At 44.2% G+C, this 21,683-nt stretch overlaps 1 protein-coding gene and 1 pseudogene across 1 annotated transcript in view; one reads left to right on the top strand and one right to left on the bottom strand.

The window, feature by feature from the left end:
• Positions 1-8,384: 8,384 nt before the first annotated feature.
• On the bottom strand, positions 8,385-8,749 carry LOC128830973 (40S ribosomal protein S15a-like; annotated as a pseudogene).
• Positions 8,750-15,535: 6,786 nt separating this feature from the next.
• Positions 15,536-21,683, top strand: part of GIMAP1 (GTPase, IMAP family member 1) — a 38,878-nt gene continuing 32,730 nt past the window's right edge. The window contains exons 1-2 of the mRNA XM_054017673.1: positions 15,536-15,608; positions 16,457-17,230. Coding sequence (XP_053873648.1) covers positions 15,536-15,608; positions 16,457-17,230 — 847 coding nt within the window. The remainder of the gene's footprint in view (positions 15,609-16,456; positions 17,231-21,683) is intronic.

Raw genomic sequence — 21,683 nt, 5'->3', positions numbered from 1 at the left:
GCTGTGACGGGGGGGAGGGGCCTGACGAGATGTACCCAGAGCCTCCCGCGACACTGTTTTGCATCATCTGGGCATTGGAATCTCAACCCAGAATTCCAATGGGCGGCGGAGGCTGCGGGAACTGTGGGATAGCTGTGGGATAGCTAGCCATAGTGCAATGCTCCGGAAGTCGATGCTAGCCTCGGTACTGTGGACGTGGTCCGCCGACTAGAGCATTTAGAGCATTTTATGTGGGGACACACACAATCGGCTGTATACAACCGATTTCTATAAAACCGGCTTCTATAAATTCGAACTAATTTCGTAGTGTAGACATACCCTCAGAGTCACTGCTGTCCTGAATACAACACCCCTCTTTCAACTGCGACCTGCATTCTTTTGTTATGAATGGGTGACACTATATTTGGCTGTGTTAAAATACATATTGTTGTACTGAGCCCATTTGTTAAATGAATTTAACAATTCAATTGTTTTGAAATAGGGTGTGATCAAATTGATTTATTTTGTGCCTTTGGAATTGGCTCTGTTTCCTGCTTACATAGAATTACAGAGAAGACCTTTTTCTCTCATTGTTTATTCAGTTTAGATAATGTACAGTTCATGCAGAAATCTTTTTTATCCACCTCAGTGTGTTCTTTGCTAATTATTAACTTTTAACTATTACCATTATTATTAATCCTTAACCCTTTCATAATAGCCTCTGATTAAATATTACTATACCTTAGACAAATTTCTCTTTTAAAAAAATGTTATCCCTTGACTATTTTTTAAAATACTTTAAATTGCTTTACTAATATGTATGGAATAGCTATTACAGAGAAATAATAAATATATGTATTTTATTCTGTGGGTAAAATAGTGTGGTCTCATATAAAAGTTTTATCACTATGAGTTTGGGATGGCAGAATTACTTACATTTAAGCAAAATAGCCTGGTTACTTTTATAGCACTTTTTATTATATTTTATTTGAAACACTTCCAGAAAATATATGAGAAACTGAAATCAAATCCCTACATTTTTTCTCGGTTGTTATATGAATTATTTTGAAAGGGCCTAAAGCTAAGATTCTTCAAAGTGACTAGAGAATTAGACTCATAGACTTTAAGGTCAGAAGAGACCATCGTGATCATGTCCGAGAGAGAGGGGGGAGGAGTTGATGGAGACAGCACCAATTATGGGCCACCAGAGGATACAGGAAGGCATAAGGGGGAGCATAAGGGAAGATAGGAGCAGACACAGGTCAGGACTAGAGGGATCGGAGACTAGATTACTAGATCGCACTGTTGCCAGGCGACGGCAGGTGTATGTAATTGGAGACTCTTTACTGAGGAGATTGGACAGGCCTGTGACCAGGGCGGACCCGGAGAACAGAAGGGTGTGCTGTCTACCGGGTGCAAAGATACGCGATGTGGACCTGCGGTTGAAAAGGATCCTAAAAGGAGCAGGTAAGAACCCCTTGATAATCCTTCATGTGGGAACGAATGACACGGCTAGGTTCTCGTTAGAGAGAATCAAGGGAGATTATGCCAGGCTGGGGAAGACTCTCAAGGAGATAGAGGCTCAGGTTATCTTTAGTGGGATTCTGCCTGTTCCGAGGGAAGGGCAGCAAAGGGCTGATAGGATTGTGAGGATAAATAGTTGGCTAAGGGAGTGGTGCTATAAGGAGGGCTTTGGGATGTATGGCCACTGGGAGGCTTTCGGGGACAGACACCTGTTCTCGCGGGATGGGCTTCACCTGAGTAGGGAAGGAAATAGACTTCTGGGAGGGAGGCTGGCTCATCTTATCAAAAGAGCTTTAAACTAGGAAGTTTGGGGAGATGGTTGGGAGATGCACAGTTAATCTCCACGCCAGTTTCTGGTATTGAAAAGCTGAGTGTAATAAGAGGAGACATAGCCGGGGAGATGAGATTGGACATAGGAGGGACAGGGGGGACGAACACAAAGAGGCCCGCAACATACAGTGCTAGTAATGGGAGACAGGCTAAACGACATACATTAGGCTGTTTGTACACCAATGCGAGAAGCCTAGGTAATAAAATGGAGGAATTGGAGCTCTTGGTCCGAGAATTGAAACCGGATATCGTAGGAATAACTGAAACGTGGTGGAATGGCAGTCACGACTGGAACACAGGTATGGAGGGGTATGCGCTGTTTAGGAAAGACCGGGATAAAGGTAAAGGTGGGGGGGTGGCATTGTATGTCAATAGTGAAATAAGCTGTAAAGAAATAATAGTGGATGGAATAGATAACACGGAGTCCGTCTGGGCGATACTCAAGCTGGGTAAAAGGACTACTAGAGCCTCTCCAGGGATAGTGCTTGGGGTGTGCTATAGACTGCCGGGATCGACCCAGGATATGGATAAGGAACTATTTAATGTATTAAGGGAGGTAAATACTAATAGAAACTGTGTAATTATGGGGGACTTTAACTTCCCGGATATAGATTGGGGAACAAACGCTAGTAGCAATAATAGGGCTCAGATGTTCCTAGATGTGCTTGCGGATCAATTCCTTTATCAAGTGGTAGCTGAGCCGACGAGGGGGGAGGCCATTTTAGATTTGATTCTGGTAAGTAGTGAGGACCTTGTTGAGGAAGTGGTAGTGGGGGACAACTTGGGCTCCAGTGATCATGAGCTAATTCGCTTTAAACTAAATGGAAAGAGTACCAGAATTAAGTCAAAGACTAGGGTTTATAATTTTAAAAAGGCCAATTTTAACAAATTAAGGGGACTGGTAAGGGAAGTGGATTGGGCAAACGTATTAAGGGACCTAAAGGCAGAAGAAGCCTGGGATTACTTTAAGTTAAAGATGCAAGAGCTGTCAGAGGCCTGTATCCCCAAAAAGGGAAAAAGATTACTAAGCAAGAGACTTAGACCGAGCTGGATGAGCGACCGGCTGAAAGGGGCGATTAGGAAAAAACAGAAAGCGTACAAAGAGTGGAAGAGGGGAGGGATCAGTAAGGAAACTTACCTTAGTGAAGTCAGAGAATGTAGAGATAGAGTGAGAAAGGCCAAAGGCCAGGAAGAGTTGGACTTAGCGAGGGGAATTAAAAGTAATAGTAAGAGGTTTTACAGCCATATAAATAGGAAGAAAGCAAAGAAAGAAGAAGTGGGACCGCTGAAGACTATAGCCGGAGAGGAGATTAAAGATAATCTAGGCATGGCGCAATATCTCAATGAATATTTTGCATCGGTGTTTAATGAGGCCAATGAAGGTATTAGGGATACTAGCACCGTTACAGAGGGGCATACGGGATGGGGGATTACCGCATCCGAGGTAGAAACAAAACTAGAACGCCTTAATGGGACTAAGTCGGGTGGACCGGACGATCTTCATCCGAGAATATTGAAGGAATTGGCGCGGGAAATAGCAGGCCCATTAGCGACTATATTTAATGAATCTGTAAACTCGGGGGTGGTCCCGTTAGACTGGAGAATAGCCAATGTGGTTCCTATTTTCAAGAAAGGGAAAAAAAGTGATCCGGGTAACTACAGGCCTGTTAGTTTAACATCAGTAGTGTGCAAGGTGCTGGAGAAGATTCTGAAAGAGAAACTAGTTGAGGACCTTGAAGTTAATGGCAAATGCGATAAATTACAGCATGGTTTTACGAAGGGCAGATCGTGCCAAACGAATCTGATCTCCTTCTTTGAGAAAGTAACGGATTTATTAGATAAGGGAAATGCGGTGGACCTAATATACCTGGATTTCAGTAAAGCGTTTGATACAGTACCCCATGAGGAACTATTGGTTAAAATGAAAAACATGGGGATCGATATGAAAATCCAGAGGTGGATAGGGAATTGGTTAATGGGGAGAATGCAGCGGGTCGTATTAAAGGGTGAATTGTCGGGTTGGAGGGAGGTTACTAGTGGAGTGCCTCAAGGTTCGGTTTTGGGACCCATCTTATTTAATCTATTTATAACTGACCTCGGGACCGATTGCAAGAGTGGGCTGATAAAGTTTGCGGATGATACGAAGGTGGGAGGAGTTGCAAACTCGGAGGAGGATAGGGAATTCTCTGCAGGGAGACTTGAATGAGCTTGTAAATTGGAGTATCAGAAATAGGATGAAATTTAATAGTAAAAAGTGTAAGGTGATGCACTTGGGGACGAATAATAACAATTTTAGTTACAAGATGGGGACGCATTGGTTAGAAGTAACGGAAGAGGAGAAGGACCTAGGGGTCCTTGTGGACCGCAGGATGACTATGAGTCGGCAATGTGACGTGGCGGTGAAAAAAGCCAATGCGGTCTTGGGATGTATTAGGCGAGGTATATCTAGTAGAGATAGGGAGGTCCTGCTTCAGTTGTATAAGGCACTGGTGAGACCTCATTTGGAGTACTGTGTGCAGTTCTGGTCTCCAATGTTTAAAAAAGATGAACTCAAACTGGAACGGGTGCAGAGAAGGGCGACTAAGATGATCAGAGGAATGGAAAACCTGTCGTATGAAAAGAGATTAGAGGAGCTTGGGTTGTTTAGTCTGACAAAGCGAAGGCTGAGGGGGGATATGATTGCTATCTTTAAATATATCAGAGGGGTTAATACAAGGGAGGGAGAGGAATTATTCCAGTTTAGTACTAATGTGGACACGAGAACGAATGGATACAAACTGGCCGGGGGGAAGTTTAGGCTTGAAATTAGACGAAGGTTTCTGACCGTCAGAGGGGTGAAATATTGGAACGGCCTTCCGAGGGAAACGGTGGGGGCGACGGACCTGTCTGGTTTTAAGATTAAGTTGGATAAGTTTATGGAGGGAATGGTTTAATGATAAAACATAGTAGCCAAGGAAAACCAAGCAATGGTACATGAACAGCATAATGGCCAACAAGGGTCAGGCTAGAGACTCTTGCCTATATGCTCGGGGTATTACTGATCGCCATATTTGGGGTCGGGAAGGAATTTTCCTCCAGGGTAGATTGGCTGAGCCTCTGGAGGTTTTTCGCCTTCCTCCGCAGCATGGGGCAGGGATCACTAGCAGGAGGGTCTCTGCCGATTGAAGTCACTAAAACACAGGATTGGGGACTTCAACGGTAGAGTCCAGGGAAGGGTCTTGCGGCCTGCAGCATGCAGGGGGTCAGACCAGATGATCATAATGGTCCCTTCTGACCTTAATATCTATGAGTCTATGAGTCTATGAGTCTATGAGTCTATCATCTAGTCTGACCTACTGCAAAACGTAGGCCACAGAATCTCACCCACCTACTCCTGTAATAGACCCCTAACCTCTGGCTGAGTTACAGAAGTCCTTAAATCATGGTTTAAAGACTTCAAATTACAGAGAATCCACCATTTACACTAGTTTAAACCTGTAAGTGACCCGTGCCCCAGGCTGCAGAGGAAAGTGTAAACCTCCCAGCATCTGCCAATCTGACCCAAAGGAAAATTCCTTACCAACCTCAAATACAGCAATCGATTAGACCTTGAGCATGTGGGCAAGACCTTCCAGATAGATACCTGGGAAATAACTCTCTGTAGTAACTCAGAGCTCTCCCCATCTAGTGTCCCATCTCTGGCTATTGGGGATTTTTGCTATTGGCAGTCACTGTTGGGCCACATGCCATTGTAGGCAGTCTCATCATACCAACCCCTCCATAAATATATCAAGCTCAGTCTTGAAGCCAGTTAGGTTTTCTGCCCTCACTACTCCCCTTGGCAGACTGTTCCAGAACTTCACTCCTCTGATGGTCAGAAACCTTCATCTAATTTCGAGTCTAAGCTTGTTGGTGGCCAGTTTGTTCTTGTGGCCACATTGGCACTTAATCTAAATAACTCCTATCTCTTCCTGGTATTTTTCCCTCTGATGTATTTATAGAGAGTGATCATATCTCCCCTCAGGCTTTGCTAGGTTAGGCTAAACAAGTGAAGATCCCTGAGTCATCTATCATAAAGTAGATATTCTGCTCCTCGGATCACCCAAGTAGCCCTTCTCTGCACCTGTTCCAGTTTGAATTTTGGTGCCTAATTTTGAGGGCCCTACTTGTGACCCCCCTAAAAGGGGCCTGATTTGCAGAAATTGTTGAGCACACGCTCTCTGAAAATCTGTCCCCTTCAAGGTGTCTTAAGTTGTGCACCCAAAAATGTAAACACCTAAATTAACTAGTCACTTTTGAAAATCCTGGCATGTGTCTTAGGAGCACAAATCCCATTGATTCTTAAGCCACCTAGATGAGTTTGAAATGCCCCCCCCACACACACACACACGCGCACGCACTGTTCCATGTGTTTTTCATTGTACAGTAGCTCTGGCATAGAGGTCACCAATCATTGTAACAGTGTGAAGGGCTCCACTTGCACTTCCCCATCTCCTTGTGTTCAGACTTTCTGCAGAAGGGGTAAATGATGTCATGGGTCGACTGGACGAACCAAAACCAGCTGAGTCGGAGCTTTGATTAACCTTCATGGTCTCCATGCAGAATTTTCACACAATATTTAAATAATTCCATGAAGGCAGGATCCCTGAGCACCTCAACATCATAAAAATAACTAAATAAAATAAAGGAGAGATAAAAAAATACTCTTCAGACAACTTTTGATTCTTGCAGCAAATCCTTCTCAATTTCTGGTGATCTATACAGCACAAATGTGTGTAAGGAGATACTGTGTGTTTTAGCTCTCTATTTGTATTTGCTACACTTCTAGGTGATTATAAATTTCTAAATGGTGCTGTTTTCCCATTAATATTTCAGAAAAATATGATGAGAGATCAGCAGGCAGCAGATGAAGAAGCTCCCCCTGGTAAGAAAACAAGATATCGTACTTTGCCCTCCCTTGTGCCATAGGGCTCATTTCAGATTTTCCTGTGTTCTAGATAAAAGAGCAAACACACACGCTAATAATTATACCAATAATGGCTCTGGCGGGGATTAGTCCTTCAAACCATACATAAGGGTTTTCCTGTGGTTACAAATTCATAACACCTTTTCCTCAGAACAAGCACGCTCATGAATGTTTAGTCCCTCCCTTATACAGCGTTGAACTTTAATCTGGGAATGGGTAAATCATAGACAATGGTTCTATCCTCAGGGAGTAGCTTCAAAAAGTTGGGTCTTTGCATAAACGGGGAAGGTATTTGCATTCACCTCCCCATAGACACTTCCCAGGAAAAGTCCACTTCACATATATTGTTCCCAAAGACCATTCTTGTCGGGCACATCGTTTGAAGGAGTCCTTTGAAGCTCAGAACACTTCCCTCCTAGAGAAGTTGCATACAATCTCACAATAATAGATATCTTTGCATTTTTAAAGCAATGGACTCCAAAGCTACTTAAACTTAATTCAGTAAGGTTTGTTCAGGGTAGTGCAGCAAATTCCCATATCTGTCACAATAGGAAACAAAGGGGTGTGGAAAGGATATGGTTCAGGCTATGTCTAGTCACCTCATTTGCAGAGGAGAGCAGGAGCCCTTCACACACCCACTCTGATGCTGCTCCTTTAGCTATGATTCAGCTACTGTTAATTTGCCAGATTCACGTTTACAGCTCCTTGCCCAGCACCCACCTTCCCTTCCTCATTGCAGGGCTAGTCCAGGAGCACATGAAGCAGAGTCCGTGTGCTCTTAGCTCCATCCTACTCTCCTCCACAGCCTCACTCCAACAACAAACACATAGGACACAGGGAGAACCGAAACTGGAAACATGTATTATGGGCTGAGCAGGACTTTCCCTGCAATTCTTCAATCTGTGGGAGACCAGAGCTCCCATTTCAATGGGAGTTAGGTGACCTGTGGGGACCTTGGCCTTAAGATTGTGAGATTCTCTGATACTCCAGTGATGGGGCTTTATGAGTACCTCAAGTAGACAGTGGCATTATGTAGGGACTAGCAGGAGGTGTGGAAGAATCGACATTGGCAAAGTGAATGCAATTCTGGATTCCGAGGCCAGCAGACCTTGGAGTAAGTCCCACATCTGTCATGGGAGTTCTATATTAGACCTCATCTTGACAGATAAAAAGGAACCGATCACAGAAATAAAATGTAATGGTAGCTTAGGTACAAGTGATCATGACTTGACCACATTTATAATATGGAAACAGAATAAAGTCTAGAGCAGTGATAGATAAATATATACACATACACACACACATGGTTTTTTTAAAAGGCCAATTTCACAAAGCCGGAAAATTAATTACATCCAACTCAGCCAGGAGGAAGAATTTATTCAGAAAAAAAATGATAATTTGAAATTCTTTAAAAACACTTTATTAGATACCAAAAATGCCATAATCCCACAATGGAGGAAGAAGGCTGTACTGGATTGATTAAAAAACTGACCTAGTTTAGAGGATATGTGAATATATATATATATATACACACACACATTGTGACAAAGTCAGGCTGGCCAGCTGCAAGAGAGTTTTTTTTTCTTTTTTCCATTTGAACAATTTATTAGAAAAAGAACCCCAGGACTTTGCCTCCTGTGTGTTTTCATCTTGCTTCCTCATGGTCCATGATGCCAACGGAAGTTGGCAGCACTATGTACCCAAACTGAAGTGAAGGCAAAAGGTTGTTCTGCCACTTTTCCAGGTCCTTCAACTGAACATCAAATCTGAGACTGATCACACCACACTTTTCAGTCTGCCTGTGAGATTAACAACAATTTTCCCAGCTTGGTGATTGTCAATGATCTCAAATTCACCAATGTAACCATGCTTTACTTTAGAGCACGGTCTAATGAGAACTTGACATTTTCCATGTTTCTCTGCATTGTTGATGTTTTTAAGGGCATCAGCCAGAACATTCATGCACACCATGATGTCGTGGAAGGCAGATATATAAGCCCTAGAATGTTAGAGGCCCTCTTCCCTATCAGCTGAGAAGGAGTTACCTCAGGTCAATGAGAAACACCTGAATCCAATTAAGGGCTGCCTGAGACCTTTTTAAATCCCCTCCCCTATTGAGAGAAGAGGAGAGAAGAGAAGAGAGGGAGACAAGCTGTTACTACATTAGTGGCAGCAGGGAAGTGAGCATCTCCAAGAGGAGAGGCTGTGCTTCTTCGCATGGGAGAAACAGACAAGTCTGAGCGCCTGTTCAGGGAAAGCCTGCCCAGTCCGGCAGACAGGGGTTGATTTACCCCAGGCCCATCTCACCAAAGGGAGAAGTGCTGAGGCTGGTGAGACAAAGAAGATGTCTCACCACATTAGGAACAAAAAGACTCTGAAAAATGGCATTGGTCCATTACTGGATGGAAATGGTAGAATTCTCAATGAGAATGCAGAAAAGGCAGAAGTGTTCAACAATATTTCTGTTCTAGATTTGGGGAAAAACAGATAATATAGTCATATATTATAATAAAACTTTTTTCCATTTCCCTTTTATCTCGGGAGGATATTTCACAGCAGCTGCTAAAGTCAGATATGTTTAAATTAGCAGGTCCAGATAACTTGGATCAAAGAGGTTTAAAAAAGGTGGCTGAGGAGTTTGCTGGACTGTTAATGGTGATTTTTGGCAATCTTGGAACACCGAGGAAGATCCAAAAGGCAGGAAGAAAGCTATTATTGTGTCAATATTTTAAAAAGGATAAACAGAATGACCCTGTGTAATTATACACCTGTCAATCTGACACTGATCTTGGGCAAGATAATAGAGTGGCTGATATGGGAATTGATTAATAAAGAATTAAAGGAGTGTATTATAATTAATGCCAATTGACATGTGTGTATGGAAAAGAGATCCTGCCAAACTAACTTGATATCTTTTTTTGATGAGATTGCAGGTTTGGCTGATAAAGGTAATAATGTTGATGTAATATATGTAATGATTAAATATGTAATGATTAAAGGTCTTGAGAATATTACATATGAAGGAAGGCTGAAAGAATTGGGTTTGGAAAAGAAGACTGAGAGGGGACATGATAGCAGTTTTCAAGTATCTAAAAGGGTGTCATAAGGAGGAGGGAGAAAACTTGTTCACCTTAGCCTCTAAGGATAAAGAAGCAATGGGTTTAAACTGCAGCAAGGGAGGTCTAAATTGGACATTAGGAAAAAGTTCCTAACTGTCAGGGTGGTTAAACACCGGAATAAATTGCCTAGGGAGGTTGTGGAATCTCCATCTCTGGAGATATTTAAGAGTAGGTTAGATAAATGTCTATCTGGGATGGTCTAGACAGTATTTGGTCCTGCCATGAGGGCAGGGGACTGGACTCGATGACCTCTCGAGGTCCCTTCCAGTCCTAGAATCTATGAATCTATGCAGACATAGACTTCTGTAAGGCATTTGACTTGGTGCCACATGATTTAAAATCTTGAAAGATATAAATTAACATGGCAGACATTAAATGGATTAAAAGCTGTCTAACTGGTAGGTCTCAAATGTAACTGTAAATGGGGGGTCATCATCGAATGGGTGTGTTTTTAGCAGGGTTCCACAGGGATCCATACTTGACCCAGTGCTATTTAATATTTTTATTAAGAACCTTGAAGACAACATAAAAATTTGCAGATGACACAACCAATTGGGGAGTGATAACTAATGAAGAAGACAGGTCATTGATACAAAGCAATCTAGTTTCATAGAATTATAGAATATGAGGGTTGGAAGGGACCTCAGGAGGTCATCTAGTCCAACCCCCTGTTCAAAGCAGGACCAACCCCCAACTAAATCATCCCAGCCAGGGCTTTGTCAAGCCTGACCTTAAAAACCTCTAAGGAAGGAGATTCCACCACCTCCCTAGATAACTCATTCCCGTGCTTCACCACCCTCCTAGGGAAATAATGTTTTCTAATATCCAACCTAAACCTCCCGCACTGCAATTTGAGACCATTACTCCTTGTTCTGTCATCTGGTACCACTGAGAACAGTCTAGATCCATCCTCTTTGGAACCCCCTTTCAGGTAGTTGAAAGCAGCTATCAAATCCCCCCTCATTCTTCTCTTCTGGAGACTAAACAATCACAGTTCCCTCAGCCTCTCCTCATATGTCATGTGCTCCAGACCCCTAATCATTTTTGTTGCCCTCCGCTGGACTCTTTCCAATTTATCCACATCCATCTTGTAGGGTGAGGCCCAAAACTGGACACAGTACTCCAGATGAGGCCTCACCAATGCCGAATAGAGGGGAATGATCACGTCCCTCGATCTGTTGGAAATGCCCCTACTTATATAACCCAAAATGCCGTTCGCCTTCTTGGCAACAAGGGCACACTGTTGACTAATATCTAGCTTCTCATCCACTGTAATCCCTAGGTCCTTTTCTGCAGAACTGCTGCCTAGCCACTTGGTTCCTAGTCTGTAACAGTGCATGGGATTCTTCCGTCCTAAGTGCAGGATTCTGCACTTGTCCTTGTTGAACCTCATCAGCTTTCTTTTGGCCCAATCCTCTAATTTGTCTAGGTCCCTCTGTATCCTATCCCTACCCTCCAGCGTATCTACCACTCCTTCCAGTTTAGTGTCATCTGCAAACTTGCTGAGAGTGCAGTCCACACCATCCTCCAGATCATTAATGAAGATATTGAACAAAACCGGCCCCAGGACTGACCCTTGGGGCACTCCGCTTGATACATGCTGCCAACTAGACATGGAGCCATTGATCACTACCCATTAAGCCCGACGATCTAGCCAGCTTTCTATCCACCTTATAGTCCATTTATCCAGCCCATACTTCTTTAACTTGCTGGCAAGAATACTGTGGGAGACTGTATCAAAAGCTTTGCTAAAGTCAAGGAATAACACATCCGCTGCTTTCCCCTCATCCACAGACCCAGTTATCGCCTCATAGAAGGCAATTAGGTTAGCCTTTTTCCAGTCATCTGGGACCTCCCCCGATTGCCATAATTTTTCAAAGATAATGGCCAATGGCTCTGCAATCACATCCGCCAACTCCTTTAGCACCCTCGGATGCAGCACATCCGGCCCCATGGACTTGTGCTCGTCCAGCTTTTCTAAATAGTCCCAAACCACTTCTTTCTCCACAGAGGGCTAGTCACCTCCTCCCCATGCTGTGCTGCCCGGTGCAGTAGTCTGGGAGCTGACCTTGTTCGTGGAGACAAAGGCAAAAAAATCATTGAGTACATTAGCTTTTTCCACATCCTCTGTCACTAGGTTGCCTCCCCAATTCAGTAAGGGGCCCACACTTTCCTTGACTTTCTTCTTGTTGCTAATATACCTGAAGAAACCCTTCTTGTTACTCCTAACATCTCCTGCTAGCTGCAACTCCAAGTGTGATTTGGCCTTCCCGATCTCACTCCTGCATGTCTGAGCAATATTTTTATACTCCTCCCTGGTCATTTGTCCAATCTTCCACTTCTTGTAAGCTTCTTTTTGTGTTTAAGATCAGCAAGGATTTCACTGTTAAGCCAAGTTGGTCGCCTGCCATATTTACTATTCTTTCTATACATCGGGATGGTTTGGTCCTGCACCCTCAATAAGGATTCTTTAAAATACAGCCAGCTCTCCTGGACTCCTTTCCCCCTCATGTTATTCTCCCAGGGGATCCTGCCCATCTGTTCCCTGAGGGAGTCAAAGTCTGCTTTTCTGAAGTCCAGGGTCCGTATTCTGCTGCTCTCCTTTCTTCCTTGTGTCAGGATCCTGAACTCAACCATCTCATTGTCACTGCCTCCCAGGTTCCCATCCACTTTTGCTTCCTCTACTATGTCTTCCCTGTTTGTGAGCAGCAGGTCAAGAAGAGCTCTTCCCCTAGTTGGTTCCTCCAGCACTTGCACCAGGAAATTGTCCCCTACACTTTCCAAAAACTTCTAGTTTGTGTGGTAAGGTGGGCAGAAGAAAACAATATGTGATGCTGTGGCCCAAAGGGCTGTTTGGATGCATAAACAGTGAAATCTCAACTAAGAATAAAGAGGTTATTTTACCTCTGTATTTGGCACTGCTGCGGCCACTGCTAGAATACTGTGTCCAATTCCGGTGTCCGCAACTCAAGAAGTATGTTGATAAATCGGAGAGGGTTCAGGGGAGAGCCAGGAGAATGATTAAACAATTAGAAAACCTGCCTTATAGTGATAAATGCAAGGAACATTTTTCTAAAAGATCTTCCCTAGAAAATGTTTTGGAGACGCTCTAGGGCCTGTGTTATTCAGAGGTCAGACTAAATAACTGCAATGGTCCCTTCTGGCCTTAGAATCTATAACCCAGTGATTAGGGCACTCTCCTGAAAGGTGGGAGACTCTGTACAAATCCTTTCTATCCATCAAGCACAGGGGAGAATTGAACCTGGGTCTCTCAGATGAGTGCCCCAACAACTACTCTTAAAATCATATGGTGGGCACCATTTTGTGTGGAGCAAGGCAAGTGCCTAGTTAATGCTTACAAGAAATGACTTAGATGCTTAAGCTGCCTGATTGCCGGAGAAGGTTTTCTGGCTGTGGGTCACAAGCAGGGACAGGCGCCTTCCTGCAGCCCTGACTTAGGTGCCCAAACTCTCTGAGAGAGGCGGGGCTTAGCAGACACCTCTCTTGTTGGCATCTCCCATGACTAGCCTAGAAAGCTTCTCACCTACCATACTGGCTTTTGTGGATCCCATTCTAAGGTGCTTATCTCTTCCCATGGATTATATAGGTAGCCTGGATGCCTAGCTCAGGGTTTCTGGATCCCACTGTTGTTCCAGGAATTTTCCAGGCACCTAAAATTAGGTGTTGCAACACTCAGTGACGCAACACCCAGTGACACAATGGCTGAGTCCCTCTGTGGACTCACCTGCTGCATCCAGAGAGTGTGAGGTACTTTATCCTCAGCATACTCCACACTCTGCACTCTGTTAGGTCTTTCTACCAGAAGTTGGGGGGAAATGCACCACACACATATGCTCCTCATCTCTAATGTCTCAGCTAGACATGGACTGGAGCAATTTAGTTCAGCTGAGGAGTGTGTGAGTAGATACAGCATCTCACTCCAACTTCCTGTTAAATTCCTGTGTCCCCAGGAGATCCAGGCATCCATTCGAAGCATAAGAGGGCCTTTGAAATTGGGAAGCTCATGAGAAAAATGGGAGACTTAACAGGTAGACTCAATACCCATACAGCATAGGGCTACTAGGATGATCAGAGGAATGGAAAGCCTATCTTATGAGAGGAGACTCCAGGAACTTGGCCTGTTTAGCCTAACCAAAAGAAGGCGCAGGGTAGAGGTGATTGCTGTCTGTAAATACATCAGAGAGAGAAACACCAGGGAGGGAGAGGAGTTATTTAAGTGTCAATGTTGACACAATAATAAATGGGTATAAGCTGGCCATCAATTAGTTTAGGCTTGAAATTAGGTGAAGGTTTCTGACCAACAGAGGGAAGTTCTGGAACAGCCCTCCAAGGGGAGCAGTTTGTGGGGTGGGGGAAACCTAGCTGGCTTCGAGACTGAGCTTGGTAAGTTTATGGAGGGGATGGTCTGATGAGATTGCCTACAATGGCACATGGCACATCTGTGACTGATAGTAGCAAATATCCCCAGTGGCCGGAGATGGGGCAGTAGATGGTTCTGAATTACTACAGTGAATTCTTTCCCAGGTGTCTGGCCAGTGGCTCTTGCTGACATGTTCAGGGGACAACTGATCGCCATATTTGGGGTCAGGAAGGAACTTTCCCCCAGGTCAGATTGGCAGAGACCCTGGTGGGTTTTTAGCCTTCCTCTGCAGCATGGGGCCTGGGTCATTTGCAGGTTTAAACTGGAGAGTGGGTGATGAGGTCTGTTGCCTGCACTGTGCAGGAAGTCAGACTAAATGATCATGATGGTCCCTTCTGGCCTTAAAGCCTATGAGTCTAATACAGGAATATCATCCTCAGAGAGGTTCCCCTTCTTTTCTTGTTCCTTCTGCTCTTGTGCTGGCCAGAGAAGACCTGGTTGGAATGTTTCAAAAATTTAAAATGAAAAAACAAACGGTGAATTTTTGCCCCTTTTTTTCCACCCCACTAGTTCAGACCCATCCTTACCCTGAGGTTGCTACCCAGCACTTCCAGCACCTGGTGCATCAAGCTGTGTCTTTGTGTGTGTGTGTATGTGTGTGTGTTGTAGGACACTGAACACATCTCTGAAAACAACCCCCTTTGGGTTCTAAGCACTCCCCTGAGCATGAAGACATCATTAACATGACAATGTCCTTATTTCCTTATGCTAATGAAATGCTAATGGGTGGCTGTGCATAGTTGTGGGCCTGGGTCATTTGTATATCCTCTTTTGAAAATTGTCCCTCTCCTACATTGTTCTGGCCTGCATCAGCTCCTTCTAGCCACAGAACCCTGGCCCTTTCAGAACCCGGTGAGGAGCGTGAGTCATGATTGTATGAGCCTAACTGCTCTCTAGAGTCTTTTATCTTCCCTCTAGTAAATCAATCTCTTTTCCTTTACAAAACTTCCAAAGTAAGCCCTGGTCTACATTATAGAGTTGGGTTGATGCAAGGCATCTTACGTCGACCTAATTCTGTAAGTGCCTACACTAACATTTCACTCTCACTGATGGAAACTCTCCCACTACACCGATTTAATATCTCCACCTCCGTGAGTGGCATAGAGTCAACATTGACGTAGTTAGGTTGATGCGGTGTCAGTGTAGACACAGCATTGCTTACATTGACTGTTAATGGCTTTCAGAAGCTGCCCCACAATGCCCCTCACTGACAGCTCAATTGGTGCAAGCATTCCTGGAGACGACGTGCACCGCCAATACAAGGAGCTAAGTATAGACACGCACAAGAGATCTAATTACTGTAGCCACTGTATGCTGACATAAGTTAGGTCAACTTAATTTTGTAATGTAAACATGCCCTAAAATCGGAGTCTGCATGTGGATTTTAGAGCACTTTGAAATATGTTCATAAACCAGAAGTGTTCAGATTCAAGGACCACAGCATGTCCCTTGAGCCATCAAGCTACAGTGACTACACACTGCCTGCAAACTCCTCGCTTGCAACAGAGCCTCATTGCCGCCGCACATGCCCATTTCACTCTCTCTAGAGCATCAGTTTGAGCCAACCCATATTGGAGTGCTAAACTTTAGCCGCAATAACTATTTCCGTATTCCTTCCCCAATGGAGACCTGGGTGGGTGCAGTCGCCGAGATCAATCCTGAGTGGGTTATATCGATTTAGGGAGGATCAGCATCACAGTCGGAGCCCCAGCTGCAGGCAAAACAAATCTTAGAAGAATCAGAAAGTGTTGATGTCACATGATATTTTTAGGGGAGCTTTCTCTCAGGAACCCCTGGCTCAAATTACCCCAAATGTAGATCACTGATCCTGTCCTAGATCTCCAGGAGGCACGGCAAATGTCGAGACAAACCAAGTGGGTTTTAGAGGATTTAGAACAGTCCTCCTTTAAACAATAAGTGACTCTCAGCCTTCACTATAGCAGTATCGCCACTCCATGACAGGGGTGGTGGCACTGAGACACAGGGAGGGGAGGTGGTTTAACCCAGGCCACACAGCAAAGCAGTGTGAGGCAAGATTGCACCCAAGAAATCCCTGTCGCTGTTGTAATGTCAAAACATCAATCTCTCCCCCATTGCTGAACGTTGTTATCTCTGAAGTGACATTAACATTTTTGTTCTTAACAGATCCATATTACCACGGCCACTACGGGGAATCAGAACTGAGAATCGTCCTTGTAGGTAAAACAGGAGCTGGGAAAAGTGCCACAGGAAATACCATCCTTGGCGAGAGAGTGTTTAAATCCATACTGGGAGCACAGACAGTAACTGAGATTTGTAAAACTGGCAGTAGGATTTGGAATGGGAAGATGGTTCAAGTGGTTGATACTCCTGCAATTTTTGATCCAAAGATCTGTAGTACAGACACTTACAAAGAGATCAGTCGCTGTATCGCGCTCACTGTCCCAGGCCCCCATGCTCTGGTGCTGGTGACCCAGCTGGGCCGTTACACTGAAGAAGACAAGGAAGCGGTGAAGAGAGTACAGGAGATTTTTGGAGTTGAGGCCATGAGGTACATGATCGTCTTGTTCACCCGAAAGGAAGATTTAGGGGGTGGTTCACTGAGTGACTATGTGAGACACTCGGATAACAGAGCTCTCCAGACACTGATTCAAAGGTGTGGGGACCGATACTGTGCTTTCAATAACAAAGCAACTGGAGCAGAACAGAAAGAGCAGGTTAATACGCTGATAGAAATAGCTGAGCGAATGGTGTGGGAGAACAGAAACTCATATTATACTAGTGAATTATATTCCAAGGCAGAGGTGATGCTCAGTTATGATAATGGAAACTTTGAAGAAAAATGCAGAAACTTTGGAGAAAAAGTGAAACAGCACATAACAAACCAAAAAGCCATAGCAGAAGCTGAGCATCGTTGGGTGTTAAACAGAATTAGGAAAGCATGTTGTTGTATAATTCCAGTTTATCTATGGAGACCTGTGATATTGGTGATATACGCTATATGTAGGATAGGCTGTGCTATATGTAGGAGAGGATGGAGGTGCATTCTTTCATTGTATAATTACTGGTTCGGTTAATGACAATAACTCAGTTTCCTATTTGTTTTCCTCTTGGAGTTGAAATGTAGTTTATTAATAATCATGGACAGAATTTCTCTTCATTCTAATCCTACAGCTTCCTATGTTCTATAGCTCAGCTTCTTACCACTAGTACCGCAAAAGACAAACATGCAAATTATGACCAGATGAAGTCATTTAGATTTGTTTTACAAGAACTTCATACAGGAGATTCCATTAAGGATTGTATATGGATGTGTCAAATTTGTACTTTTTTTATGGAAAACCAAATGGTGGCAGTATAATAAACATGGCAGCATTTCCATTAAAATCTCATTGTTTCAAATTTTGGTCATTTCAAACAACACATAATTTATAGCGCTGAAGAGTCAGCAGGCCCAGTGTAGATTTAAACTCTCCCCTCACACCAGACTCTCTTCCCAAACAGAGCCGTCCCCTACAACTGCTTCTGTCTTTTAGAATATGAACGTTGCAGGGTGTGCAGAAGGTGAGCAGTGTCAGGCTGTTTCGGACCAGTGTGTGGAAGGCAACATTCCAAAGGTAAGAGCCCCTCGCAGAGAATGCTCTGCTGTCATGGGGGTGGGAGTTTTTCTTCACTGACACCAGAAATCAAATCCTTCTAAATTGTCTGATGTGCCAGCAAGCGTTTCAGCATGGCTTTGATTTGACTGTGAGTGGGCCCCTAATCTATGCAAAACCATATGTAGTATATTCATAGCCATGCATATACTCAGGGGATTAAATGGTAAACACTAGCAGACTGGTTCAGAAGGAGGGAAGACTGTCTCATCACCCTGCAATATGTCTGGGCAAGTAGAAGGATGGATGAGGCAAAGCAAGAGTGCCAACAGTATCACCAGCATCCCCACAGTTCTCCATAGGAAGCCCAACATTGTTATGATCCAGAAGACCCCTGCTTTGTGCATGTAAGAAATAACTCTCTACACACACCAAAGTCCTGTTACTGCACAGTCACTTTAAAAGATGCTGATCCAGAAGCCGATGGCTGCTACCCTACACAGTCACAGGTACCGAATCAATTTTAAAATATGCAAAATGACTGGGCCAGAGTTTTGCTGGCTAGTGAAGGATGCAGTATAACTTGCTGTCAGGAGCGTCACTATAACATGCCAATTCAGGGGGAAACTTCAATAAGACCCTTGTCTGAAAACCTCCTGTGTTGCTCACTTCATTGATGACCCATGGCCATAGGCTGGGGATGAATGGGTGGGTAAGAGAATGAGGTAGAAGTGTGGGAAGGAAGGAACATGGTTGGCAGCATGGCTGCTGGGGAGACAAGGGAACGGTATTGTTGAGGGAAAGACACATTGCCGCCTTGGGTGTCAGGAGACATTAGGTCAAGTAGTCTGAGTCTGTTTTATTGGAGAGGTGGATGGATCACAGAGATGTACAACTTGTGACTTGTTGGTGGCTGCATGTGCAAAAGAGATCGAGGTTCAAGTGAGGGTTTGGAGGGAGTACCATGAAGCACTGTGGGAAGTTGTCAACAAGTTCATGTTTCTCCTTTGAGAATGCTGCGGAACACCAGTTAACTACTTAGTTCAGTCCAAAACTTCCAAAAAGATCACAACAAAAACTTGAATCTGCTCATGAACATACATCATTTCACAGAATCATAAAATTGAAGGACTGGAAGGGACCTCAAGAGGTCTTCTAGTCTAGTCCTGTGCATTGAAGACATGACTAAGTATTATGTAGATCATCCCTGACATGTGTTTGTCTAAGCTGCTCTTAAAAATCTTCAATAATAGAGATTCCACAACCTCCCTAGGCAATTTATTCCAATGCTTAACTACCCTGAAGTTTTTTCTAATGTCCAACCTAAACCTCCCTTGCTGCAATTTAAGCCCATTGTTTGTTGTTCTATCCTCAGAGGTTAATATATGGAGATATACACCTATCTCATAGAACTGGAAGAGACCCCAAAAGGTCATCGAGTCTAGCCCCTGCCTTCACTTGCAGTACCAAGTACTGATCTTTGCCCTAGATCCCTAAGTGGCCCCCTCAAGGATTGAACTCACAACCCTGGGTTTAGCAGGCTAATGCTCAAACCACTGAGCTATCCTGCCTAACATTTTGTCACCCTCCTCCTTCTAACAACCTTTTATGTACTTGAAAACTGTTATCATGTCCCCTTTCAGTCTTCTCTTCTCCTGACCAAACCCATTTTTTTTTCAATCTTCCCTCATAGCTCATGTTTTCTAGACCTTTAATCATTTTTGTTGCTCTTCTCTGGACTTTCTCCAATTTGTCCACACATTTCTTATGTCCATATTGAATTTCATTCTATTTCCTTCAAACCATTTCTCCAGTTTGTCAAGATCATTTTGAATTTTAACCCCATCCTGGAAAGCACTTACAACATCCCCCAGCTTGGTATCATCCACAAACTTTATAAGCATATTATCTATGTCTTTATCTGAATCATTGATGACGATATTGAACAGAACCCAACCCAGGACTGATCCCTGCAGGACCCCATTCAATAGGCCCTTCCAGTTTGACTGTAAACCACTGATAACTACTCTCCGGGAATGGTTTTCCAACCAGTTATGTACCCACCTTATATTTCCCTAGCTTGTTTATGAGACGGTCATACAAGACAGTATCAAAAGCCTTACTGCATCAAGATATACCACATCTACTGCTTCCTGCCATCCACAAGGCTTGTTACCCTGTCAAAGAAACGATTAGGTTGATTTGACGTGATTTGTTCTTGACAAATCCAGGCCGACTGTTATTTATCACCTTATTATCTTCTAGATGTTTGCAAATTGATTGCTTAATTATTTGCTCCATTATTTTTCCTTGCACTGAAGTTAAGGTGACTGGTCTGTAATTCCCTGGGTTGTCCTTATTTCCCTTTTTATACATCGGAACTATATTTGCATGCTTTGGGCCTATTGCTCACACTAATATCCCAACTCAGTTTAAAACCAAAGTTCACCCAAATCCAATGTGGGCCTATATCCCTTCAAACTGCCATTACTTTAACCTGGTGGGATGAGTTTTAGGTTTTGAAAGTTAAAATCACTGTTTATAACCTGTTTAGGCAGGACAGTGAGTAAAAGAGCTGGGGATGGGCGAACACTCTATGTTAAAGACACCATTACCTCTTTTAGAGATTTTGGTAACTCCTACCCACAGGACCTTGAATGCATCCCACCCCCTTCCATGTCGCCGCCCCGCCTCCTCTCCACCTCCTCCCCTGAATGCGCCATGTCCCTGCTCCTCCCCCTCCCTCCCGGAAAGTACTAAGTGCTGCTAAACAGCTGTTAGGTGGCTGGTGGGTGGGAAACACTAGGAGGGAGTGGGGAAGTGGGGACTCGGGGGAGAAGGCAGGGCGGAGCTTGGCTGCCAGTGGGTGCGGAGCACCCACTAATTCTTCTCCCTGGGTGTTGCAGCCCTGGAGCATCCACAGAGTCAGCACCTATGCTTCCAGCCCGACATTTCTGTGATTCCATGTCCTACAAAGTGGAACACCTTGACCGGGAGAGGCTGAGTGACACCCCCTCTATTACAGCCAATAGCCTGGTGGCTAGGGAACTCATCTGGGAGGGGGAGAACTGGGTTCAAGTCTCTGTTCAATACCAGGCAGAGTAAATTTTGAACTTAGCTCTCCCATACCCTGGATGACTGCCCTATCCACTGGGCTAGCAGGTATGGGGGGGGCACTTCTCCCTCAGCCATCATTTGGGCACTACAGGTGAGCTAGGTCAGGGGTGGGAAATTACTAGTTTGCGCATCTCATGGGGCTTAGTTGTGAGTTAGATGTTGTCAGGACTCAGCTTTGCATAAATTTGGGCACTTTGGGGACTTTACCGCAGGAAATGTAGGTGCCTGCAGGGTTAGGTGACAGTGGAGCTGGGATTTGGAAAATTTAAATTTTGGATTTAGGCATCTAACATGGCAGTTAGGCACCTAAGTTCCTTTGTGGACCTAGCGCCTGATCTTCATCCATGATGAGGAGAATATCAACCAATGACACAGAAGCAGTTGCTGGGCCACGTGCACATTAGAAACCAAATTACCCGGGATTCAGGAAATCTGAGGCACAATCTGAGTTGTCTTGGCACCGCCTTTTCCATAATGGTAACCGAAATGGAATACTAACCTTTGGTTCCCAATTGGATAAATTGTCAGGTGTTTCTGAGCTGAGGTCAAACAAAAGCATCCATTAAAGGAATTTGTACCCTCTTTCCTCAAGAGAGGCACTGGCTGTCTGCACAAGTCAAGAACCCAATGCCTCAGCAGCCCAAAGCACAAGC

Source organism: Malaclemys terrapin, chromosome 2, assembly GCF_027887155.1.
Source record: "Malaclemys terrapin pileata isolate rMalTer1 chromosome 2, rMalTer1.hap1, whole genome shotgun sequence".
Lineage (NCBI taxonomy): Eukaryota > Metazoa > Chordata > Testudines > Emydidae > Malaclemys > Malaclemys terrapin.
Note: the sequence above shows the minus strand (reverse complement) of the source record. Positions and strands in the feature narration are given on the sequence as shown.